Source organism: Uloborus diversus, chromosome 2 (genome assembly GCF_026930045.1).
Source record: "Uloborus diversus isolate 005 chromosome 2, Udiv.v.3.1, whole genome shotgun sequence".
Taxonomy (NCBI): domain Eukaryota; kingdom Metazoa; phylum Arthropoda; class Arachnida; order Araneae; family Uloboridae; genus Uloborus; species Uloborus diversus.
The window spans coordinates 191,749,635-191,777,290 of record NC_072732.1 but is presented as its reverse complement, the minus strand read 5'-3'; the positions used below and the strand labels follow the sequence as shown (position 1 = coordinate 191,777,290).

The 27,656-nt window shown below is 32.5% G+C and overlaps 1 protein-coding gene and 1 long non-coding RNA gene across 2 annotated transcripts in view; one reads left to right on the top strand and one right to left on the bottom strand.

The window, feature by feature from the left end:
- Positions 1 to 12,743, bottom strand: part of LOC129216230 (osteoclast-stimulating factor 1-like) — a 30,788-nt gene extending 18,045 nt beyond the window's left edge. Inside the window, exons 1-4 of the mRNA XM_054850427.1 lie at positions 12,415 to 12,743; positions 12,290 to 12,336; positions 11,803 to 11,920; positions 2,124 to 2,215 (exon numbers count right to left, since the gene is read on the bottom strand). Coding sequence (XP_054706402.1) covers positions 2,124 to 2,215; positions 11,803 to 11,920; positions 12,290 to 12,336; positions 12,415 to 12,463 — 306 coding nt within the window. The 5' untranslated portion in view covers positions 12,464 to 12,743. The remainder of the gene's footprint in view (positions 1 to 2,123; positions 2,216 to 11,802; positions 11,921 to 12,289; positions 12,337 to 12,414) is intronic.
- A 10,248-nt stretch (positions 12,744 to 22,991) lies between these two features.
- On the top strand, positions 22,992 to 26,612 carry LOC129217592 (uncharacterized). Its single transcript, XR_008580230.1, has 3 exons — positions 22,992 to 23,953; positions 24,735 to 24,817; positions 25,681 to 26,612. It is a non-coding gene; the product is annotated as an uncharacterized LOC129217592 (long non-coding RNA).
- The last annotated feature ends 1,044 nt before the right edge of the window (positions 26,613 to 27,656 follow it).

Genomic DNA, 27,656 nt, shown 5'->3' with positions numbered 1-27,656 from the left:
TTTTAGACATCATTTTAATTCTTATGACATTAGAAAAAATATTCATTATTAAAACTGATGTCACTTTTTACAATTGTATTATTTTTAATTTGAAGCTTTTTTTTTAACCTTGCATCAATTTCTTCAAAATCATTCCAAAACTTTATTATATGTAAGGAGCAGAATGTATAGCCATTCAAGTATTTCATTAATATCCTCTTTATTATTAAATTGCAAAATTTAAAAAGTGGTAAATAAAATTTTCATTGGAAAAGTTAAAAATCAGATTAACAATTGTCAAAAATGGTGAAACTTACGTTATGATGTTTAATATCCAAAAATTGTAAATGTCCAAAATCCGTTATCTACAGGACAACAATGTCCAAAATCTGTTACCTACAGACTGCTGATTTAATTTGCTAATTAACAATTTTTACAAATACCTGCTGTCTTTTCATGTTCATATATTGTGTTCTAGGTATGCATACTATAGAATAAAAGCAAAATTGATGTCAAATTCGAAAATTTTTGAAATTGCTCAAAGTTAACTTTTTTGTTCCCACCTTTTGAGAACTGTCCTTACGTTTAATGTGATGAACCTGCAGTTTCATTTTCTTTTGCAAAAAAAATAAGTAAACTCTCTTATTTTGATTTTTTCTTTTGTTTCTCTACTCACTCGTCTTTGGATAACTGAATCTCATTACAAATTTGTCGGATATCAAAATTATTCTCTATTCAAAATAAAACTTGGTAGGTTACTTTCCAATTGAAAAACCGAATGCGGCCGAAAATTCACCAGTGTGAAATATATAGATATGCAGGGGAAGGAACATTTGCGTTACCTGCATAAGGCTCTGTCAACTATAGACCTATTTTTTTCTTCTTCATAACTGGCATGTTTCCCTAACACAGATAACTTATATAAACACACACTAGAGTCGTATTACATCATTCTTTGCCCTCCTTTTTACAATAGGATCTTCTATATTGTCTTGAGAAGTGTTTTGTCTCATTTCTTTTAAAAAATCGAATTTTCCGATTATTTGTTTGTTTTGTGATTGGAAAAGAACTATTGAATCTACAGACTTCGTTTTCGGCTTCAATGATAGCCAATTAAATTTTCTGTAAATAATATCCAATTTTTTTTCTTATTGAGTAGGAATTTATGTCGATATTTGGCCTAAAAAATGGGATTGAAGCATTTTTTTTTGACAGAAACGTCCAATTTTTGAAGTAAGATATCTCCTAAACTATAGGCTGCACAGAGCGCCACTTGAGCTTAAATTATTCAAAATTTAATGTGCTTTAAAACAAGTATTCACATTTAGCATTAAAAGATGGATAGTTTAGGAGTTACAAAGGAAAAACTAAAAAAAGTCTGAAAATTTCGCAGTTTTTCAAGAATTACGCAGCGAGCACAGGTTTTTGAAAACTGCAAACTTAGATTTACACTACCCTAGCTGTCCCAAACAACATATTAAAAAATCAGAACTACATCATGCTTTGTGGTTTTAGCCCCTTTTTTTTGTATAATATAACTGGACTACATACAGCCAAACATTATTTCTTAAAGTAATGAATATTTTCCTCAATAGCATCCATATAAAATAAAAACATATTCAATGCTAGATAGAGCCTTGCTAAGGGACTTGTAAAAAACCAAAAATTAGGAGGGGGGGAGCTGTTTTAAGGGGTATTTTTTTCTTGGGGGGGGGGGTGCTCTTGCCCTTAGGGGAGCGGGCACCCCTGACGTAACTTTTTCATAACCTCCTGCTTATCTTTTTTCATTAATAATGCATACATTAATTAATTCAGTAAATACGTTTAAGTTCAATATTTTAATTTTCCTTAATTCTATATTATTATTAATTAAGATAATGACATGTTACCTTTAGTTGTAGAAAATTATATTCAATTATTATTAATGAACTCATTCACCACAGCTTCTAAATCTGGGCACATTGAAAGTAATTTTAATTTTCAAAAACCCGGCCATTTAAACTGTGAAAATTGGCAGATTAATAAGTGAATCCCTAACCTAACACAGATATTTTATGCAAAATAATCCTGAAAGTATTTTTTAAAGAAAAATCTTACAAAATTGCAAACATTCTCTACATTTTTTTTTCATAATCAAATATTACCTTATTTTGGATACATTCCGACAAGAAAGCAAGATTTCCACGCTTTGCAGCTTCATGTAATGGATGAAGAACTTCCTCTGTACTTTCTTCAACTATAAATTGGATTAAAATAAAACTTAACTATTGTATTTAATAAAACCAGACAGAGTTTTGAAATATTCTGCAAAAATACTCTTTAAATGTACTTTTAACTTTCATATAAATATAATTTCCAACTAACAAGATGTAAAACTCAAGAATCTGATCAATATTTTAAAGTTTTAAAATACTCCATATAGGTGAAAACTGGGAAATTTGGTTAGTAGCCAGTGGCCGGTAGACTCAATTTTATTAGTGGCCACTTTTTTCCAGTTAATAGCCACTTTTTAAAATGGCAACTATAACGAAAAAAAACTATCATCACAAAACATTAAACATTTTTCTCTCTAAATCTATAACCTGCCAACTATTCATGAGCATATCACAGAAGATATATGCAAAATGCATTTAATTTGTAACCGGGCGGAAACAGACATTAAAATCTTGCACATGTTTCTTTTTGTATGAAATTTTAAGAAAGAATGAATTTTTTGAACATTCACGCATTATAAACTTGATTTAAATGAATCTATGGTTTCCAAAACATATAAAATTTAATTATTCATACTTATAGTACTAGAGTATTATTAACTAGTAATTGTTGAATAAGATTGATGACTGAAAATGTTCATCAGCATTACAATTTCATCATCCACTCTCCCCACCCCCATTTGCAAAGTTTTAGTGTATTTCAAATAACAATTAAACTAAAACATTGTCGACGTCAATTATTAGCATGTGCTTAACGAAAAAGTTAAAAAGAGGAAATGCAAAATTTGCTAGAATAAAAATAATATTCAAAATTTAATTGAATTAGAATTTCAGCTTTGAGTTTAATGATGAGGTACAATGTGATTATTATAATCAACTCAACATAAAAAAAAATCTAAGTAATTGTTCCACCAAAACCTAAATAATAAATAGCTATTTTTAATTAATTTGTGTCACAAATAAGATTAAGACTAAGTTTCATACTCTATACATAATATTTTATATTTTATAAAAAGCATATCTATCTATATATATGTTTGTTTTTTTGACTAAAAGAATACAGTTTGTATTGATAATTTTTAGTTGACAAACATGAAAATTAAAAAGGAGAATACGTAATAATGCTAAAAACAGGAAACTGGATGTTAATTGTTTATTTTTAGCACATTATATACAATATTATTACATAATGATAAATTTCAATTACTTATATTGAAAATGCTTTAAACAAAAACATTTTTAAATTTGATTTGTATTAAATTAATTTTACTAATGTTTTAAAAAATTACAAAATATGAAAAGTACTTGTTAATTTCTTTTAAAAGCATGATTTAGGATACAGGACAATTTAATTTTTAAAAGAAATGATTAGGTGTACTTATTTTGTAAAGTTGGGCCGTCTGCTTCTGACGGTGTCTGACCACCATAATTTCACAGCATTGGTAGGATCAAAATTATCAAGCGATACTTTTGACCTTTTGATTTTAAGTCTGTATTCAAGGGTTTTTTGACCCATCGATAATGCTCTGTCCTCTAAAGTATGGCTTACACTGCTCCAAACTCGTTCTACTTCTGCATTACTGGCAGGAATGGTCAAAATAATTTCTAAGATTTCTGATAGATAGTGCAAATTTTTAAATGCTTCTGTTTTCAACTTGACTAATAATTCACATAACGTAATTTCTGGTCTGAAATGTTCCGACATGATGTTCCTCAACTCTCTCCACTCTAGCAATGCTCTGTCAATAGGAATATTAAATAAATTTGAAAAATCACATACTTCAATTTCTCCAAAGTCACTGGAAATTTTTGCTGGAAAATAAGCCGTGTTTAAGATTTGTGCAGTCCGAACAATTACCGATTCTTCATTAGTTTCAGAGAAACGTCTTTCGATAGATGAGGATGCTTTTAAGCACAGTTCTTTAAAGCTGTCCTCGGTCTGATGAAGCCTTTTCCCCTTTTGTCTTTTCAATTCAATGTTTTTGAACATCATTTCCGTGTCGTCAACACTAGTTAAAAATGTGAGTAAGTTCTTTTGTGTACTTGCCTTTAACTCTCCAAAGGAACCAAAGTCAACTAGACTTATTTTAAGTGTTTTGATACACTCTGTTGCATCAAAAATATTTATGTCTGCTTTTTCTAAGTATTTAGAGGTTTGAGCAAATACAGAGATGAAATCTGAAAAGCCATGAAAGAACTCTACAACTTCATATGTTGTGAGTTCACATAGCAATCCCTTTGCAGTGGCTTTAACATTACTTGTATACTTGCTGAGAGTATGTTGAGAGGTAATGTCAATTAAATGCTGAACAACAGCAGCATAATTTCTTAAAACTGCTGATGTGCAGCTTTCCAAAGAATCACTCCACCTTGTTTCGCACACTGCTTTAAAACTCAAAAGATTTAAGTTCAAGGCTTTACCAGCACGGAATAGCTCCCTAGTTAACTTGGGACTTGTTCGGTAAAAACTACTAATAGTCTTTAGAAGAGTCATAGCTTTGTTGGCAGCTACATTGCCTTTAACAGCGTCCTTTAAACACAAGTCCAATACATGGTTAAAACAATGAATATGTACAGGAGAATCCATTAATTTCACCAAACCATTGTGCTTCCCAACATTTACAGAGGCTCCATCCACTGTTAAGCAGACGAGTTTTTTTCCCCACTCCAGTATGCCAGCCTCCTGAAGACGTTTCGAAATTATGTTACACAAGCCGATAGCATCTCCATTTTCAACTTCACACAAACCTACAAAAGAATTTGTAATTTTTGCATCACTTTCTTTTCGGTACTTTCTATCGACATGGCGAACAATAATGGCTTCATATTCGGTACTTTTCTTCGTGCTGCTGCCATCTGTCATAACCGCTAGATATTTTGCTTGGTTCAATGCTTTGATAACATTATTCTGTAAAGATTTAGCAACATATTGCAAAAGCACGGTAAAAGATATTCTATTGTGGTATGTGGTACCCAAATCCACACCATTTAACTTTTGCATTGCACATTCAGAAGAAAATTCAACTGCAGGCCTATCTTTCATAGCAAAATAAAAAACAATTCTCATCAAGCAGGTCATCTTTTTTAGGGTATGTTCATCTATCTGAATTAATTGTTGGTAAATAGAAGGTTCTGTGGATGATTTTTCAATTACATTATTAGCTTTTTCTAAACACTTAGCATGAGCAGCACTGGAGAAATGACTGTTTACAGTCTCTTTCTTTGGACGAGGTGGTTTGAATGGCAAACAGTTCTTAACAAAATTTGTACAGAATTTAGGACCAACTGTAGGGGCCCATTGGGTACACACTTTGCACCACATAGCCCACGGATCTGATGAATCTATCACTAAATTACGTAGTCTATCTTTAGTTGCTTCCTCATCATCTTTCACTACTTTCCATTCCTCTCGGAAATATCTTTTCCTTTCTGATGATACAGTGCCCTTGGGCTTGGAGGTGGTAGGGTGATGATAAATGCTATCAATCTGGTGTACTATTGGCTCAGAATCCAGACTAGAGTCAGTATAACCACATAAGTCAACTGAGCGGACATTATTAGCAATAGAGACAACTACTGGCTCAGAATGCAGACTAGAGTCAGTATAATTTTAAAAGTCAGCTGAGCAGGCATCATTATCAATAGAGACAACTACGGGCTCAGAATCCAGACTAGGGTCAGTTTTACTATAAAAGTCAGCTGAGCGAGCATCATCATTAGCAGCAGAGGAGAGACTCTGAGAATCTAGACTACCACAAGCATCAGTGGAAAGGGCATCATTAGCATCAGATTCTGATACAGCTGGTGGCTTATTAGAAGCAGCAGTTGTCACAAGACTCCTACATTAGGACAAAAAAACCCTATGGTTAATAAAAAAAGGTTTAATAATCTGTATTATGTGTGAAAATATTTTTGGGAAAAAAAAAGACTTCAAAGCTTCAGCTGAAAATTTCTCTAAAAAGTAAACAATTTTTGAAGTTGGCGCAGACAATAGATAGAACCATACGTAACTACAATTTAATTTAATATAAATTTTAATCTTTGATGGATCCAAGTTGTTCAATGACATTTGCATACATTACATCAGGAGTCTCCAACCTTTATTACTCAAGGGCCACATTGTAAATTTTTGAAGATGAAGCGGTCCAACATATCAGAAATCCCCCCACCCCCAAACACACAAACTTTTTTTTTCAATGAAGCACTCAGTGGCGATTTTTGAGGTTTTCTGAACTTCTTTTTCTTTAAATATGTTAAAAACAAATAAATTACATTGCGTGGTTTTAAAAAAAAAGTCCTCACAAAATGCTTCTGACATCATTCTTGCTGACTCATATTAGAAATAACTCCTTGAATACGAATATACTAACCACCATATCCACTCATCACCCGCCACCTTTTGAAGATAGCGCTCCTGTTTTTTTTTTTTTTAATTTATTTATTTTATTTATATTTATATTTTCTTTTTGAAGTTTTTCGTCAGTTTCTTAGTCACTATTTTTTATTTAGATCGGAAGTAAGCTTTATATTGAGCGTTAACATGCTTTTGAGAAGCTAGAGTGGTGAAAAGCTCAATGCATGGACATTGGCGTAAAAGAGGGAGTCTATAACAGGGGTATTCCTCTCGAAAATATTTAAAAAATCATCAAAAACGATTGCTTTTCTGTTTTTCTTCCTCACAGTTTTTTCATTTATTTTTCAGTGCAAAACCAGAGTATAAGCCTCATTCATGAACCTCATGTCCGAAAAAAATTCAGTGTAAAAAAGTTTTAGAACATCTAAAAGTCTCATATCGCATGCGAGTTGCATCTCAGATCTTCATTTAAGAAACTTCTCTCGTTATTTTTATTTAAAATTCAACTTATGTTCACAGATATAATTAAGAAAAATAACAAAATTAAGTACCATATAATGCAGTATCAATGTATATTAAGCATACTAATTTTATTTTTAATACTAAATATATCTATGAATCTAACTTGAATGAATTAAATTAATAATGGATATTCCTTTACTAAAGATCTGCGATTCGACTCATATGAAAGATGCGAGGCATCCAAGATTTTTAAAAAAGATTTTTACGATTTTTTTTTCTGACATAAGGCTCATAGAAGTGAAGCGCGTAATCTGATTTTACACTGAAGAATGAGTGAGAAAACTGAAAAAAATTTAGAAAAACAAGATCATAATTGATAATTTTCAAAATATTTAATGAGATAATGCCCCCATGAATCTCTCTCCTTGTAACAAATATTCATGTTTTGCAACTTTTCACCACTATAGCTCCTGAGAAGAATGTAAACGCTTAACATAATGTTTACTTACGCTCTAAATGAAAATAATGGTTAAAAAAAACCTAAAAAATGAAAAAAAAAAGAGGGGGTCACGCTATCTCCTAAAAAGGGTGGGTGATGAGGAAAAATGGTAGTCTTGCTTGGATTCAGGAAGGAATTTTACATAATCAATAGCGTCAGAGGCCTTTTTTTTTTTGTCACGCAGTGCTATGAAATAAAGAAGTTTTTTCAAGTTGCAAGCCTCCCGAGGGCCGGAGATAACCAACTCGCGGGCCGGATGTGGCCCGCGGGCTGTAGGTTGGAGAGCCCTACATTACATTGCTAACCACATTTGTGTAATGTATAAATGCTCTTCTTCCTCCCCATTAAACCGAGAAGGTCCTGTTACCATTCGGGGGGACGAGAGGAGGAGTTTTAATGTATAAATGCTGTGTTTATATTTTGAATGCAATTTTTCTTTTTGAAAAATATTGTTGAAAGATGGTTAAACATCATTTTATTTATGGTTTATGTGCAGACTTTAAAAATTATGTGTAGAAGTAGTATGGATGATATTAGAATAAAATTATTTTTTACTTTTTAAAGCAATTTTCAACTGAAGTTTTGAAGTTGTTCTTTTTTCTTTTTAGTGGAAATATACTACTGATTATGAAACCTCACCCTATTTTATCATGCAAATGCTTCATAAAATAAATAAATAAATAAATAAAAGTCTAAAATTATAAATCATTTGCACTAAAAGCTAATCTGTGTCAATCTGTGAGATTTATTAAAGTGCAAATTTAATCAAAACCATTCAAATACGAACAGCTTCCCAACATTATTTCAAAGATTGCTAAAAAATCAAGTTTATATTATCTTACAGCAGGGGTGCCCACAGGGGGGGGGGGATTATGGCGCACGTTGTGCCATCAACAATTTTGGAGGGATTTTTTTTTTTTAAATTATTTTTTTTATTTTTTATAAAAATTATTTGGTTAATGCTATAATTTTATTTATTTATTTATTATTATTTATTTTTTTCTGTGTATTTCATTCGCGTAGCACAGAACTATTCTAATAAATAATACAATAATAATTAAAAATAAATAAATAAATAAGTAATATTTTTTAAAAAATAAAAATATTTTTAAAAAAATAAAACTAAATAAATAAGCAAAATATATTTAAAAAATAAATAAATAAATAAAACTATAAAAAAGTAAATAAAAATATTTAAAAATTAACAAATAAAATAAAAAGTGGGCTGAAAATAAAAAATAAAAAGGACAAGAGGGTTTAGAAATTTTTTGGAGGGGAATTTGCGCCATTGAGCTTGGGGGGGGGGGGGGGGGGATGAGCACCCCTGTCTTACAGGAAAACGCATGTGGTGTACTAAACCCAAAAACCAGAACTGCATTCCTACTGCATTTGATATGAAATTTGAAATGCAAAATTTACGTTTCACTTGCATTTCACCATAAAAACTGGTTTACAGTTGCATTTGTGCTTCAGACTCAAATTTTATCATTCCATAAATTTAGAATTTCCCGTCTCAAAAATTTTAATTTAGGCCTAGGGTAGGCTCTGATCTTTCAAACATCAAGGGATTAAAAATTATTACATTTCATAAATTAAATGTTTAAATTTTAACTATGCATTGTTTTAAAGAAAAAATAAATTAAAATTTGCTAAATTTATCTGCAAAAAAATTAATATTTATTTCTTCATCGGCAAACATTTATTTATTTTTATGCAACTATATCACCTATGAATTTGAAACATCTTACGTACCTGCGAAATTTTGCATCAAAAAAAAAAAAAAAAAAAAACTTTCCGAAATTATTCCCAAATACAATCAATTTATGAAAAAGAAACCTCAATTGTATTTTTTTTTATTTTAAATGATTAAATTTATTATAAAACGGTTTTTACTAATAATATAGTATTTACAGCTTTTTCAGTTTCATCGATGTCACGTGCAATGCGAAATATTTTCGTTTTGCTATATTTGAGCAGCAAGCTTTAGCATGCACAGCATCCACTTTCCGCTTACAATTTATCTTTTTATTTTCCAATTAGTGAGCAGTACAAAGCATATTGATTAAAAATACCAAGTTATTTTCAGTATAAATATAATTTATTTATTGTATCGCTCGGCAAATCGTATGATAATGCATCGTATGAAAAGCGACATCCGCAGATCGATCGTACGTCGATGCAACTCATCTCCGATTTTTTATATTTTATTATTCATTGAGCACACCAAAAAGAATACTTTTACTGAGATTGATTTTAAAAAATCAAATAAAAATTAAAAAAAAGAAATTGGTGTGCAAAAAAATCGATATCCGGAAAAATGTGCTTACTAGCGCACGATGTTTTGCAAGAGTAAACATTCTTTTCTGTGCCGCCATTTTAAAATGCAGTTGCTTTTAAAATTTGTGCCAAACTCAAAAATAAGCATGTTTGGCAGATAAATAAATCATACGAACAGAATGGAAATCAAAACTACATAATTCACTTATTTATAGCGTATGAGAATCGTCCTTTTCTGCGATCGAAATTTTCAATTTTCGTAAAGCGCCATCGCTTATCGAAAAAACGATTTTCGTTTTTTTTCCTCAAACAAATTGTTCCTTGCTGCTTTTTATTTCGGAACAAAAATAATATTTTGCATTTCTTTTTGAAACATTTTTTTTTAAAGAAACGATCTCAGTAATGTAAAATAACTCTACTCTGCAAAACATAAAATGCGTACCAAGTCTAAATTCCAACAAACAAGAAATAAATAAATAAATCTAACGCAAAAAAATTGATCACTTACCTTTTCACAAAAAATGATGTAATTTTAGGCGACTCATCTTCAATTTTGCGCTTTCCACCGCGTGATCGCGTGATCGCTGAGCAGCCATCGCAAGGCAGGGGGCACGTGTCAGAGTTCAAAGTGCAGAGTGCTAATGAGTAATGACGGTTCACACTTGCAGCTAAATTTCTCCCTGTTGCGGTGGGGAAAAGAAGTGGGGAAACGAAATGCTTCTTTGGAGAAGCAAGGAAGCTTTGAACAGGGGGGAAAAGTGATTATACATTGGAAATCCTAGTAGAGATTGACTCGGCAGGGGTGGCGATTGGGGTGGCGACCGATAACAATATTTTTAATCGCCACTTTTACAACTTTAATCGCCACGTGGCGAGTGGCGACCGCTAATTTTCACCTATAATACTCCATTCGAGTTCTTAAAGCATTAAGTTACATCAGGGGTTGTGAAACTGGGTGAAGCGGCACACTTGTACTGCCGTGTGCAGGTAAACGGCAGTATCTGCAGAAATGAGTTTTCGAGATATTTGAAGAAACGCGTTTTGGATTCAATACTAACAATAGGGAAATGTTGGATTTAGACTTCTTTTTCGCTCCTTTTTTCAGCGGAAACCAAATAAGCAAGCTTGTACAGTAAAGGTAACGTACAATAGATAACAAAAATGAAAAAAAATGGAAAATGAAAAATTTGCAGTTACTGCCCTTTACCTGCACACGGCAGTGTAAAGGGCTATTACTACCCTGTCTCGTTGCAAAACAGGCGACTGTTTCTACTACCATTTGCCAGAGTTATCTCCAATTTTTTATTCTCAGCAGTCAACCACTTTCCTTCTAGGTGCTTTAAATTATTTCTTATTTCTGAGAACATGAATTGTTTTGCTGATGATGTCAAAGTTATGGGGACTGTAGAAAATGAAGAACAAGCAAATCAGCTGCAAGAGGATCTAGATCATATTACAGAGTGGGCAGATAAATGGGGTATGGCTGTTAATGTTGGGAAATGTCAAGTGCTACATTTAGGGCATGGAAATAAGTGTACAAGTTATTATTTGCAAGGTTCAGTCATTAGTCAGGCAGACAAAGTTACTGATCTGGGGGTCTTAATAAGTCAGGATTTAAAATTTAAAAAACAGTGCAACATTGCTAGCAACAAAGTCAATAAGATGCTTCGGTTTATCAATAGATCTATTTCAAACAAATCTAAAGAAGTTCTTCTGCCCTTATATAGAAGTGTGGTAAGACCCCATTTGGAGTATGCTGTTCAGTTTTGGTCTCCTTATCTTAAAAGGACATTAATGTATTGGAAAGGATTCAAAGGCGGGCTACAAGGCTAATAAGTGGACTTTCCCACTTAGATTCGTAGTTGGTCGTAGCTTTTGTATGTGAAAAAATATGAAATTATATTGAATTAGTCAAGAAAATGTTTATGGTTAAGGTGTATACACTTTTAAATCAAATATTAGATAGGAATCATCATTGTCAACATTTTTTTTGTTAGCAAAAAATGCTCAAAGCTTACCATAGTTACTAGGAATGAGACCAACAACTCCATTGCAAGAAGCTTTCCACCATCCAGCATCACTTTTAGTGTCAATAATATACAAGTTGTCCCCTTCTTCAAATGATAGTTCATCGCTCTGCGAAAAAGAATTTACACACCATTATTTCAAAAGCCTAAAATAATATAACATTGAAAAAGTATAAGCTAGATCAGAGGTCTTCATCCTGGGTATGGCAAAACTGGAGATGTAAAATTTCCGGAAATTTTGAAGAGGTTACTTTTAAAAGATATCACATTTGAAAAATTTTTTGAAGCAGGATTTACACCAGATTTTGTTGAGTCTCGAAAATTGAATATTGAGATTTTTTTTAAAAGTAATTCTAATTTCAATAGAGGGCGCGATTGCGTCACCCACATTTCTTTTTCTAATAAGAGCCCTGCCCAAGAAGTAGATAATAATAGAGTAATCAATAGTTTACGTTTAAGAACATTAATGTAACGATACCTGTTGGGCACTGTATCTGTAAAGTGCTCTTACAACTTTCACATGACCTAATAGAAACAAAGAAAAAAAAATTCAATAACCTCAATGAAGCAAAACAAACGATAAAACTTTTTCGGATAACTTACCAGGCTTTGGAACGGGCTTGGGTGGTGCAGGTCTCGCAGAACTGGACATTTTAAATGGTATTAAATGCAAGCGCACAAACAAACACAAAAGATCTGTTCAGTTAAAAATATAATAAAATATCTACAGTATGAAATCAAAGAATAAATGCAAATATTTAAGCTTGTGTTCAAAGGAGTTCATTTTCAGAGGATGATATTTCAAACATGTATCCTCAAAACGGTAAAAATTCTTACAGAATAATAAGAGTACAAACGGAAATTGCGAAGAAATTATACATAATTAAATAACATTGAAGAAACAAAATCTAAAAAATTTCTTCGGAGAAATAAAAAAGTATTAAAAAAAGGAAATCGGTCAATGCAGGAACGATCCTGACAGATAAACGGGAGGCAACCCTATATTTTGGCGCTAAATGATATCATTCTCAGACTTGGCGACAAGGATTCTTCCTGTACCTCGTGCGTGGTTTAAAAAATGGCTTGAAGAATGTAGTAATGAGTAATGTGTTGATGTATTCATTATGATGAGATTTTTACAATTAGATATGCATGAAAGTAAGTGAAACATTTTCTTGGATGTGACTATATTAAGTTGTATCTTTGTTTTTTTTATTTTGAAAAAGATCGTGTTCCTTTATTTATGCTTACTGTCTGACCACGGATTGTATGGAATGACAAACACCGTTTTACACAGGGTTCGTACGGGTCATGGAAATCCTGGAAAGTCATGGAAAAAAAATAAACGAATTTCAGACCTGGAAAAGTCATGGAAAATTAATACTTTCATTAAAAGTCATGGAAATTTATTTCAAGTCATGGAAAAATGTCTTGGGTAGTAAGAAAATAACAATAGCTAATGAAGCGCTAAAAATATTGAGTGATTTAGTAATATTGCATGTAAATTGAACGATCTCAAAAACAAATCCGATTTTTGGAATCCAATTTCATCTGCTTCTGTAACAGCCGCTCGCCTATTTTCATAATGTGATTTTACTACTGAGGCATCACTAATTTTGAATTCACCATCATTTTTAGCACTTCTTATATTTTATATTTTGTAGTAGTAGAAATGCACGTTCTTGATTTTGCCACGCTCCTTCAAAAAGTGCAATTAAATTGCATGCGAGTTCATTTCAACACCTTGTAAAAATTCATTAATAATTTCATCAGAGTTTATCTCAATATGTTGAAGGCTTTAGAAATTGAAGACTTTAGTCAGGCAATAGGACATGAAAATAGGGGAATTATAATATTCTTAAACAGTGATGCCCAATATACAGCTCGCAAAACTGATTATTGTGTGGCCAGCTGAAATATCTGGTTTAGAAAAATGAATTTACTGAAAAACGTGGCTTTACTTTAATGAACAAATATACGGTCAAGTTACATGGGTGAGTTGTGCACTATTAACACCAAAGGGCAATATTTTTATGAAGTGAATTTATTATTGGAAACTTAGTAATAATGACTCACTCAATTTTTCTTCCATTATTACTACTCTGCCTTGTTTATTAAATATGTTTTAGACACTTAAACAGTGTATATTACATTTCACTATATTTTTACTTTACTTGGATTTATATGCTAAATACAAACAAGAATAATTGATTAGTTTCTGCTATGTGCACTTATTTTTTTTTTCATTCACAAGTAAGTGCTCCAATGAGGTAGTGGCATTCACTAAAAAGTTTTTCTAAAGCCTATTTCCGAAAATAGGCAAGTTTGACATTAAATAGTACTATTCTCTTCGTGTAATAAGGTCATGAAAATTTTTTTGAAGTAATGAAAAAGTCTTGGAAAAGTCATGGAATTTTTTTATCCAAATTGAGTATGAACCCTGTTTACAGCCGGAAATGGATAAATTTATTATTTTTTACCGATGTCAGCTTTTGCAGAAGCAGAGTCTCATTCAAATGAGCGGTGTACGCGCATCAAATTTTTACTTTCCCCCCTTATTCACATAGATTCGTTGATCTGGACGTTTGAAAATTCCATACTATCTGTGGTTGGACAGTACAACGGTCATAAAATTAAAAGCATGTATTGAGATTTATAATGGCTAGGCCTTAGGTTTTTTTCTAGATTATCATTCTGTGCATCTGTACTTTCTATCCGGACAAAATTTATATTTATTTATGCCATAATTAGACGTTAGCTTGCATAGGTGTGCATTAAATAAACGTTTCTCGTGTGCTTGAGATTTTTGCTCCCCCCCCCCCTTGAATAATCGAAACTATTAGGCTTCTTTTAATTTCCCGCCTAAATTAACGTACATTTCTTTAAGACGTCCTTAAGGATTCTTCCTGTAAGCGTGCATGTATTCACATCATTAAACGTTTATCCTGTGTGAAACATTTAGATGTTTCCTTTTCCTTGCATAATTAAAGCTACTGAGTTGCTTAATTATCCAAAATTAACAATCATTTTTCTCAGACGTGTTGACTTTTGTCAGAATTGTTCCTGTCAGCCTTTAGCGTGCGTAGATCTGCGTCAACTGGAAATCTGTTATCGTGAGTAAATTGTTTAATTTCCTTCATTTAGTGAAACCATTTTGATGTATGATTAATTTAATTACTGCCAGAATTAAATTTATTCCTGTCATCTATTCTTAAGGGCAGATTCCTCCTGTTAGCCATTAGCGTGCAAAGATGTGTTTCTAATGAACGCTATTGAAAATTGTACTGTAAAGCATTTTTGTTCCTTGCACAATTAGGAATATTTAGCAGCAAATTTAATTTTCTGCCAAAATTAACTTTCTTTCAGATATCAAGTCTTAAGTAAAGATTCTTTCTGTCTCCTGTGTAGTTGAGCATCAAATGACTTCATTCTGACATTTATTTTCTTTTCCTGTTGCATAGTTGAAACTATTTAGGGCCATTCCTCCATCACATGTGGGACAAAAATACGCTTAAATTTCATTAACATTTCATCATATCTCTTAATATTTTAATGAAACTGGGATAAGCAATTATTTTAATCTTTAAATTTGGTACAAAGATACTTCTGAAACAATTTTGTTATTTAAATTAAAATTTATTTACATGCGTCACGTGCAGAACATCTAAAGTCAACCTCTGGTAACTTGCTTGTGGATAAGCTTATATTTTTGCTCTATTAATACAGCAATGACGAAAGAAATTGCAGATTTTGAAAGCTATGGTTCCAATGTAAAGGAAACATATCTCATAAGTTTAGAAATAATTATTTAAACCATTGAAGAAAAAAAATATGTCTATGCCTATTCCATTGAAAATGGTCATTTTGTCCTGCACGTGACGGTTTCTGTATTTCATAGAAAAGAAATAATTTTAGAAGAAAGTTTTGGCTAAAGAAGTCACACATGCATTTGTAATGTCTTAAGCAACAAAATTTTGTTCATTATCCTTTTTAATTATTATTTTTTATGAAATATACGAAGCGTCACATGCAGGAAAAAATTACCGTTTTCCGTGGAATAGCCCTTTAACTGTTCAATTTCCCGGCAAAATATTTCCTTCAAAAATTAACTCTGTAAAGGTTCTTCCTGTTAAGTCCCCTTCCCTTCAACTATCATATCTTTTCTTCTTGTTTAATATTCTCCCTATTAGCCTTCCTGGGTGTGCCAAAAATGAACATTTATTAATTTTCATATTCTTGGTGTCAGAAATCAGTATGCTGTTTAATTTACTGTCAAAATTCATGAATTTTAGGTATTATTCTTATCCAGCATTATAGATGTGTAACAAATAGGTGTTTATCATGAGTAAAATACTTATTTCCTAATCCTTACATAATTGAAACTATTTAGCTGTTTAATTCAATACTTAAAATTATGCCAGATTTTTAATCTCTACTGAACTTTAACTTTGTCTAGCAACAAATGAAAGAGTTTTGTAGTTTGCTAAGAGCTAAATTATTTAAGCATGAAACACTATTCTATTAAATTAGTAGGGCACCTGGTACATTTCTCAATAGAACCTGAAGTATAAGTTCACCTTTTAGTGAGCAGTCATTGTTACAGCAATGATTGAAATCTTTGAGATTGTGGGTTTTTCACTGGTCAGTCATCAGTTCCAAGTTCATCTGATGCACAAAATTCCTGCAGACATGTGTATAAAAATGCTTTATTTCAGTGTGCCCAAAGTTTAATGTTCTATTTGTATTATGAATACATTTTTCGCTTATTGTTTTTTTCAGAAAGGTTCCTCCATGTTAGTTTACCAAGATGTCAATTGTTTGATTCTGAATAGCGAGAAGATGGATGATTTCATGGAAACTTAAAGCACAACACTAGTTGAATTTAGACTTTGCATGACAGTTACTTTATTAAAGTCTGCTGCAAAGTCTTAATTTTGCTGGTAATAATGCTTTAACTGGACCTTTCAATGAGCAAGAACAACCATTAGAATCTTTGAAATGCTGGGTCTCTGCTTTGCAGTCAGAAATCAGTATTAAGTTTATCTTATTCACAAACTTCCTGTGAATATAAGTATAAAAATAATTATTTCTATGTGGCCCAAAGTTGAATGTTCAATTTGTATTGTGAATTATGAATACATTTTTGTTTATTAATGTATCTGTTTTTCAGAAGGGTTCCATAGTTTACCAAGATGTCAATTGTTTGATCCTGAATAATGAGAAGATGGATGAGGTTATAGAAATTTAAAGCACACTAGTTGAATTTAGAACTTGCACAACAGTTACTTTATTAAAGTCTGCTGTGAAGTACTAATTTTGCTGGCAATAATGCTTTAAAACCGACTTGTTAAAATTCAAGTGCATTCAACATCAGTCATATAGTGTAGTCTAAATATATGATTCTTGTGTCTGATGTATTAAAAAGCATTTACAGAATTAATATAAAGGGATGTTGTCACTTAATTTATGACTAAAACCCTCTTTATAAATGCTAACATTTTTTAGGCTAATTTTCCTCGAGATAAAAAGTTTGGTTTGAATATTTTTACTTGGTCACAGATATATTTTATTTCTGGTACAATTATTTTGCTTAGAATTGTAACACAGCCGGCTTAAAAAAAAAATCTGTGTATTATTCTATTTTAAAACAAATTCTTGCTGTTATCATACCAAGAATGAATATGCTTTTCTAAGTTATTCCTGTAGTTAGCTCTACTCTAGTTTTTCCTGGTGCATAAGTTTCATAAATGTCAAAAGAAAAGCATTTACAAAACTTCTTTGGCATGCTGGCATTAAAACTTGGAGATCACTATCTGTAATTTTATGGTGTAAGAAATTAGGGGTATGAGGAAAGTAGAAATAAGCAAAGCATTCTAGGGAGTGAAGAAAATGAGCATTAAATCAACATTGCATTTTAAGTAAAAGCTATCAGCAAAACTTAAGTGTATAATAGTAGTGGTATATATGCTTCATGTTATTGATATGTTTCAAAAATCCCGTCAAAGCAATGACATATATAGTTTTTTCAATTATGTATTTAAATATTAAATTTCAAAGTTATAGTTAAAAGAGAAAATGATTGTTTTTCTTTGGGTCAAATATATTTTTCTTGTACTTTAATTTATTGTTTTCTACAAAAGCACTATATTAGTAGTTAATGGTAAAAATAATATAGTACTTTGGTAACAAGTTTAGCATGATAGTCATTAGGCATGTATTTTCCGTGGGGATTTTAAAAAGATCATCCTTTCAAATTAACAGAGGAATAATTTTAAGCTATATTCATGTTTCAATGTCAAGAACATTTGAGCAAGAGCATTAAAAATATTCGCACCATGTTGAATAAGTGCTGAGAAGCATGTGGAGACATTCTTCAATTTATCATACCATCCCATTTTTAAGAATGTTTTATTCTGGATTTGGTTATATGCTGTGTAATTGTGTTTTTCAGTGTTAGCATTTAAACAACACACATTACAATTATAAGAGGGTTTTTTGCTTCTAAATTAAAATAAAACCACAGCATTATATTTTGCATATGCTTCAGACTTAGCAGGTTTAATTTTATAACACAATCAATGTAATTGACGTTCGATTTTAACAAATTTACTGTAGTACATTCGTCCCTGGTATAATATGGTACTTGCACAACACGGTTTCGATATTACACAGTACGAAACTTCAATTTAATACTTCATGGTTTTGATATAACACGAAAGTTATCTTTAATAAAGAAGACATTTCTTTTTTGTTTAATACATTCTGTTAATGTTTGATAACTCTAATGAGGTTTTACTTTGTTTTTCATGAAACTTGGTTTCGATATAACACGATAGACATGCTTTGATTTACATTATTTCTAAGTCTCGTATAACACGGTTTCGATACAAACACGATACATATTGACATGATTTTTACTATGTACATGATTAATTAGTGTAAAAAAATATGTTAAGTTTAAAAAAGTCTCGTATAACACGATTTCGATACTACACGGAACGAATACGAGAGACGCCTGTATATTTACAAGAAAATTATTCAGCTTTATATATTAAATAGTTTTATTAAGAATTGTTATTTAACTTTATGTTTCACATCGAGTTTTATTAAGAGTTTGTCAAATTTTAATCTATTCAGAATTCTATCATGTATCATATGAAACACATTACTTGGAAAATTCTTTTCTATTTTAAACAAGTGTTATCGTTTTTTTCTCCTTAATCCGTTTGCTATATGAACATTTTTCTGTATTAAACGTTTTTTTTAAATCACTAAAAAGTCATAGTTTTGATTTTTTTTTTTTTTTTATGAAGGCTATTTTGAGTGTACAAGCACCTGACAGGCTCGTCATTTCAAAAAAAAAAAAAAAAAAAACAAGGGAACGATGCGGAAAATACTCAGTTTCTATTGCAGGAGAAAATCAAGAGTAGGAAATTTTTAAACGGGCAGGGGGGGGGGTGCACCCCTAGTCACGTTAATTTAATGTCTGTTACTCATGGAGTAGGAGAGGATAGGATTTTTTTTAGTTTGCCAGTTTGAACATACATTTGCCCTTTGTATACTTATATGCCCATATTATATAAATTGGGCTAAGTAAATAACTTAATGAAGTAGTGACTTGCTCCTGCTGCAATAAATTAATAAATAATAGTTTAACGTAACAAATCGGTGGGTAGCCTTAAGTCCAGGTAGGTTTGCGTTTTCTTTGAAGTGGAAGGGGGGAAAATTCTAACATATTCTCTATTAGGGGCAGCACAATCGGAAATATTTTTCTGCGGTCCTTCATTTCGAAATCTGACATGGAGGGGGGTGTGCACTCAATGGGAATTGACTTAGGGAAAACACAGAAAAACACGCCCGCTACCCACTTATAACTAATAAAAAGCATTATTTTTCCAAATCAAGGGGACTTTCGACCTTCCTCCCTTTCGTCCACATGGAGGGGGGGGGGGTCAAGCCCCACCTTGGAAGTTAGAACTTCCTTGCTTTTAGTACTTTTTTTCTAGCAAGAAAGTAAAAACATTTCTCCAGCCATTAATGAATAAACTATTAAAAATGTCAAATTTTAATAACTCTAAACTGTACTGAAATCGGTTTCTATGCGGAAATTATCTTACTAAACCATGGAAAAAATATCTGACCCCCTCCCCCCTTAAAATTTTGCTTATGCGCGCCCATGCCCCGAACCCCCTAAATGACGACGGACTTACTTGTGGCTCATTAGCAATCTTCGTGTTTTCATAAGCACTCAAGGATTAGTGAGAATTGCTTGAGACTCAATGAAGGTGCTCCCCCCCCCCTCCCAAAGCCCAATATTTAAGGTTGTGCTTCTGTTTTTGGGCGTCCACTGATGTCCTGTGAATTTCTTCATTGCAAGGAAGTACTGCTTGGGCTATTTACTTACGTTCTTAATAAGTCATACATATCATTTTATTACCAATCTCTGAACTCTCAATATTTATTGCCACAGTATCCAACTATTTATTGCTGCTTTTTCCAAAGCTTATGCATAACGGCATGGGGTTGGAAAAGCGATATACAGTTTATTTTGACACAAAAGTCAATATTGTTTCTCTTGAAAGTTGCGTATGCTGTATCTATGTTACAAAAAAAAGAAAAGAGAGAAAATATTAAAATTTTTAATGAACCATTTCTAATGAAAAATGTTACAACTATTATTTTGCAGAAAAAGTTTGCAAAATTACTGTATCTAGGGGTTCCCCCCTCCGCTTAAGAGCAAGGATGCACCCCCTCCAAAATAAGACCCCATAACAGGGAAAATACCAACTCGAAATAATTTCCCCCCATAACAATTTCGATGGTGCAGCGCGCCATGACCTCCCCAAGGTGGGTACCCCTCTGCATCTATGTGTTTCGTAGTTGTCCCCCTCCCTCAATCGCAGTGGCGGCGCGAGAGCAAAAGTAGACGTCGGCGATGCAGTTTTGCGAGGCCCTTTTAATCATAAAATATTTTCAGACAAATCATTGAATTCACGGAATTAATTTTTGTACTAACTATTGGCACTTATAGTTTCCAATTCACTTAATTGCTAGGACAAAAACGTTTCGTGACTAGTAGCGCAATCAAAAAGTTTTTTTTGGTGGTGGGGGAAGGGGGCGGCACATTGAATGAGGAAAAATGACCTGATAGAAAGGTGGGTCCGGGGGTCCACCCCCGGAAAAATTTTAAAATTTTCAGTTTAAAAACGCCATTTTAGGCTCTCTTTGCTGATGTTAGGGGAAAAAATTTGGGGTCTCGGTGGAAATTTCTAGAAATTGAAGCCGTAAAAACGCAATTATAGGCCATTTTTATTGACTTAAAGGGTCAGAGAGTGTTCCCAGATCGATTCTTTTGTTTAAAAAAAATAGGTCAAAATCAATCCCCTGCAAATTCTCGAAATCGAAGTTTCAAAAACAGAATTTTAGACAAACTTTGATGATTTTACGGAAAGGGAGGGAGCTCTTCCCTCGAAAAATTTTGAAAATTATGCTTCTAAAAACTTTAGCAATATTTTATATACAGGAGCCAGTCCACCTAAACTTTTTGTTGATGTAGTTTTAAAAACCTAATTGCTAATGATATAAAAGAAAGGCGGTATGGGGACCCTTGCCCGAACATTTTCTGATATTCAAGCCTTAAAAATGCGATTCTAAGGCCATATTTTGTAATATTAGGTTCGGTAATTTTTGAAAATCAAGCTACAAAAGCACAATTTTAAGCGATTTTCGATGTTGTTTAGTATTTTTAGCTGATCAATAAGCTGTAGCTAGTGAATATTTTAAATTCAGGTTCCTACAGAATTGGGCCCCGCATTTGCTAAAGCTGGCTCTGTGCAGTCTCCGCTGCTCGCACTATTTTGATTACTATTGTGTCTGTTGCATTTAATAAGAGCTTCAATTGAAAACATGGAAATTTCTTAAAAAACTTTTGAGAATTTACTTCTGAGAATTTTGCGAGGCCCTATCTGCGCGAGGCCGTCGGCAGTCGCCGACGTCGCCGACGCCTAGCGCCGCCACTGCTCAATCGTGAGCAGCACCCAGGATACCCCTTAAAATTTCTATGGTGCGGTTCGTGCCACGATCCCCTTGAGTGGGCACTCAAGGGGACCAATTAATATGTTATCAAAATTAAGGTAGTTAGTACAACGAGGGGGCCTCCGTAGCTCTGTGGTAGACGCTTCGTCTTCCAAGCCGAAGATCGTGGGTTCGAATCCCGCCTGTGCCTTGAGTGTTATTTCCTTTTCTAGTGTTGTAAATCTTTCTTGTGTGTGTCCGGAGCCAGGCGCTTGGCACGCAGTCCTTTATCTATGTGAAGCTGTCTAGCTTCTAAATAAATAGATAAATAAAGTGCAACGAGTAAGACTTCAGAGCAGACAGCATGATTGAAATTTTTAGGGAAAGGAGGGTTTGCTAAAAGTTGTCTTTGTCGTTTTTAGGGGATCTCATTTTGGGGATGCATTTGAGGGGAGGGGACGTCATTGTTCTTGGGGGGGAAGAGGAGCATCTCTGATTTAGGAAAGATTTTTTTTGGTGCAAATGGAATTTTATAAAAAATGCGAAAAAACTGTAACGTCATTTAGTTTGTTTTATTATAATTCAAAATATATAACTTTAGAATACAGAACGAACCAGTTTATTTTCTTAAACTAATTTGGATTTAATGATGTTTACCATTCTTGAAAATACCAATACATGAAAAAAAGTACACTTAAAATCGGAAAGAACATACTCCTTCAGGAAGTGTTTCCAAAAAGGAGAAATAAACTGCAACTGTATTGCTTATGGTATCGCACTTTTTTTTTGGCATCATGTTCGTCATGTTGATAAGAATTCGCCTTGAAATAGATGAAGTCGCCAATATGGTAACCATGGACCCAGGATCGTTCCTGCATTGACCGACGTGTTTAAAAAAAAAACAAAACAGGCGAGGAGAAACTTTTGATGCCATAGCTTTGTAGAAATTTCGCTATCACAAATCAAGTTAGTCGTTTAATCCAGGGAAGTGTCTGCTACTCCTCGATTTTTCTAGCAACCTTTGTAGTAACTTGGCGTGGTTTCAGACGTCCTCGATATTTGGCGATCACGTTCGAGTTGTTTATTCCAGCGAGAAACAACTGCGCCTCCGTGCTTTTTCCTCGGCATACTTTCCTAAATGGATAGTATTTTAATGATCTAATTATTGTAATTATAGAGGAATGACTATTGAAGTAGGGGCAAAGTTTTCCTCATTTGAAAGCTTACAAGACAAATTACGGAAGAAGAGAATTTTGTGCATTTTGATGTGCAAGATTCTGCTAAATTGACGAGTGATGTTCATATTCGACACGTTAAAAACATGGAAATGTCGAATTGGTGTATTACAAATTAAAATACACCAATGTTTTTGGCGGACGAGAGTGCCAAAAAAAAGGAAAGAAAACAAAAATGAAAGGAAATCTATAAGTGAGTATAAGTTTTGTGTGTTGACCAGTACACCGAACTTACATATAAGAAATATAATCTAATTTTCTTACAACTTGCTTCCTCTTTAAAAAATAATACTACGTTGCATGTATTAGCTGTTTTATAAGGTTATAAATAAATACACTGCTCAAAATGTGTCGCAATTCATTAATGACTCTTAAGTTTGCCGATGATTGGTTTTATGAACGTATTTAGTCACCAAAGAAGATATCTATTGTTTTTGAGACCTCGATTTGGTGTATTTTTAATCAACATTAATGTAGCTTTCTGTTTGATAATACATTTATTGCATTGACTGACATTTTTTATACTAAGAACTCCTACAGCTCAACAGGCAATTAAAATAGCAATAGGTAATTATTTTATACTTAATGCCAAATTGCTTCGTGTAATATCTTTTCAATAGTGTTTTACAGCTCTTTTACTGTGTGTTATTCTTGTTGCACTGTAATGTTTGTATTATATTCCTGGCTTCTTTTTTCTTTTCATGGCAATGCATTACTGGGCCAGTTTTTGTGAGGCTACTTTTATCTAAATATGGACAGCATCTTGTCGAGTAGATGTAAATAACAGCTAAATCGTTAGTGATTTTGACCTGGAGTTTATGGCGACTATGACGTTAGGCGACTGCAATGGTTTGACGCGCATGAACGAACGAAAAGTACCCAAGGATAATTTAGTAAGGCAAATTTTAATAATTAAGTTTAATTTATGTTTCACAAAAGAACTAGATAAGTGCCCAAAAAAACAGTATTGAAAACTTCAATTCTTAAAGAATAAAAATATTTATTTAAAAATTGATGCACCTAGTTAATCTATTACAAAATTGTTTCGCTCGACCTTGCATGTCCATAATATGATTTGATGCGGGTAAAATGTTACAATGTATTTAATATTTCGCTATTAAGGTGTAAATGATGTTTGATGCACTTTTGAATCCGTTGGGAGACCTGGAATCCTGTTTGCTCAAGTATTAACCTTGAAGTGGCTACTGCTGAAGCACTGATCACAACTGGTGTGTTTATCTTATATGTCTGTGAGCACTCCAGGTTAAAATGCATTGTGTGCAAAGCATTTCCCCGCTTGACATTTGGTATTCTTGATTTTTTTTCTATGCACAGAAGGCAGAAATTCATATTAATTTATTATAATTGTTCTCCTTTTGGATGCTATTCTATATTGTTCATCTGAGTAAGTAGAAACGTGGTGTAATAGACAACAGAAATATAATAATTTGTTTATGAAAACAGTGAAAACTCATGCATTGCATACTATTCCATTGTGATGCATTGTAAAATTGTTGCATTTAAGATTTAAATTAAGTTGTTCCCCCCCCCCCCATAGTTAAAGAAGTATTTTGGGCGTGCAGTTTCAGAAACTGAATTCCTTACTGAATGGTACATGGTAGAGAGATTTGGCTTCATTTACTGTCAGTCATTTCCTCTGCTTGTACTTTTCAGTTTAGCCTGAACCTGAAGAGTAACAACTGAATCAACAGAAGTATGGATCTGTATGATGTTTCAAGGGTTTTCATCTGTAAGAGGTAATCAAGTAGAAAATCATACAACTTTAGTTGTATGTAGTATTTTTAAAGTAGATAAAGTAGTATTTTTACTTATTATCTTAGTAATATTTTTAAAAGTTGATAAATGACACAAGCCTACATGAACTTTTTCCCATGTATTCTAACTTGTGATTGTTTATTGATTTGTGTTCAAAAAAAGTTAAGCAGAGTAAGCTATTAAAAACAGCTTGTTAACCTATTAAAACTATTAAATAAATGATTTAATTAGAAATAGATGAGAAATATAATACAGTTGACTCTATCTAAAGACTTTCAGGGGACCACAAAAAAATCGTACTTAAATAGAATGCTTCTAAAACTGCAGTGGAGTATCTGGGACTATGAAAAGTCATTCAATAGAATGTCGTTAAACAGAACCAACTGCAATTTGATATTTGAAAAAGGAGAAAAGACAATGCATTGTGTATTATTCCAGTATGATTATGATGCATGGCAATATTGGTGCATTTAAGTTTTAAATTAAGTTGTTTTTCCCCCTCAGTCCCAAGAAGTATTTCGCATGTGCAGATGCAAAAACTGAAAATTCCTGACTAAATGGCACATAGTAGAGAGATTTGGCTTCATTTGCTGTCATTTCCTCTGCTTATGCTTTTCAATTTAGTCGGAGCCTGAAGAGTAATAACTGATTCAACAGAAGTATGAATGTGTGTGATATTTCATGAGTTTTAATCTGTAATAAGTAATCAAGGAGGAAATTATTCAACTTTAAAATCATCAAATAACAAGTGTACATGAATTTTTTTCTTATGTTCTAACTTTTTATTATTCATTGATTTGTGTTTTGCAGTTGACTCTAATTCTAATATTTTTTTATCTCATAGATTTCATGGGGTCCCTAACTCTTGAGAAGGCTGTGGTTGCTTCCCGTAACTCAAAGGTTATAGCCGGTTTTTTCAGGACTTTGAGTACAGTGATTGAGAGTTAACTGTACTATGTAGTATTTTGTCTACACATCTGAGGAGCAAAAGCTAACTGTGTTAGCTTTTGCTAACTGAGCTGTTAGCGAAAGATAACAAACAGCTCAGGCTCATTGATCTCTTGAATTTACAGTGATTGGCATAGCTAACCTTAATTAATTTTTACTGTGTATTTGTTAAGTAATTTTTATACCTTCTGACACCTCTTTACACACCCCTGATGAAAAAGTGTTACGCAATTTTACTCCATATAGAGATGTTTGGAGCTTCTTTAGATCACCTGTTTCTTTCATGTCTTAATATCTCTTACCCCATCTTTGTTAATAGCACCCATAATTTTTGTAAAATAGTTTAAATGAAAATTCAGAAAGTAAATTTTTAAGCTCAATGGAAGACTAAGTAGGAGCATATTCTTGAAGATTTAAATCTTGGATCCTCCTTTTTCTAGATATTTGCCTAGAAGCTTGTTAAGACATCTTTAAAGACATCCTACGTAGAACATTGAAGGAACAGTGTGAAGCAGGATAATGGTAGAACTAACGAGACATTGGGGCAAAATATTGAAATTATTCTGTGTAATTTGTCTGCTTGTCATCAAAAAAGGGTGGAAGTATCTGAAGACATAACATGCCTCATAACAATTCATTTAAGAGGAATTGGTTAATTTTTAAAAGGTTTTTACCATATTGTTTGGAGGCTTGCTCCATTTCCCTTGATCAAATCCAATTTGTTAAACAGATATATTTCTGTTTCATTCATGAAGAAATAAAGATTTGATCATTTGAATTGGTACCTACTATGCGTATATTTTTGGAAGCTATAAATAAAGTTCTTGTATCAAATCTCTGTGTCTGTATATTTAATGTTTTCTACCAGATTGTTATAAATTTTCTGCAACCTCTCAAATTAGCTACGATATTTTTTAACAGCTACATCTAGCCATTTCATTTAAATCTTAGAAGTGTGGTGGAAAAAAAAACATTTTAATCATTTGAAGTTTGGTTGCTAATATTGCAAATAAGTGTTGGTTCAGTTATGTTAGGACAAATGATGAGTAAAAGAAATTGTCTCAGACATGCACTGCTCATGGATCCTTCAAGTGTGCATATTAGAGAGGATATGCCTTTCTTTTTCAAATTAATACATGATTTATAATTATTTATCTGTTTTTAGCTGATAGCCCTCACACATTTTCACTTGTTTTAGTTTTAGCCATGATTTCTTAGATTTCAAAATTTTGTTTCTTTTCTCTCTTTTTCAAGATTCTGTCATTTTTTTTTTCAAGCATTTGCAGCGTAGCACATTCTAGTCAAGAGACCCCACATTAATACAAAGACCACACACAAACTTTGATTTCACAATTTTACTTCAAAACGTATAAATTGTTGTAACTTGAAAAAAAAAAGGCCCTGGCATTCATTTGAATTTTGACGTCTTGATTTCAAATTATGTTTTTCGAAATCATAAATTGCGATAGGACCCTACTCGTTGAGTTTCTTGTTTCTATGTATAGAATGGAAGTAGAGGACAAATTCACACTCATCATATCATGACCAGTGATTTTCTAGGTTAGGTAAAAGGAGGCATATTCTTAAAAAAAACTAGTAATTAGGATGAGGTAATAAAGATATGACCAAATTGCACTCGTGCACTTTTCATAAAGATTAAACTTACAACGTATAATGTTATACTTTTATCCTTACCAGAATTAAGTATTTTTAGATGTTTTTCCTGAAAATATTTGATTTTACACAAAAAAAAACCCTTTATGCAAAAACTATTTGAGATAAGCCTTGAATGCAGACGATTTGTAACCATGACGACGAAAATAAGTCTCGCTAAATAAATATTTAAAACATAAAATTTTTATTCGTTTATAA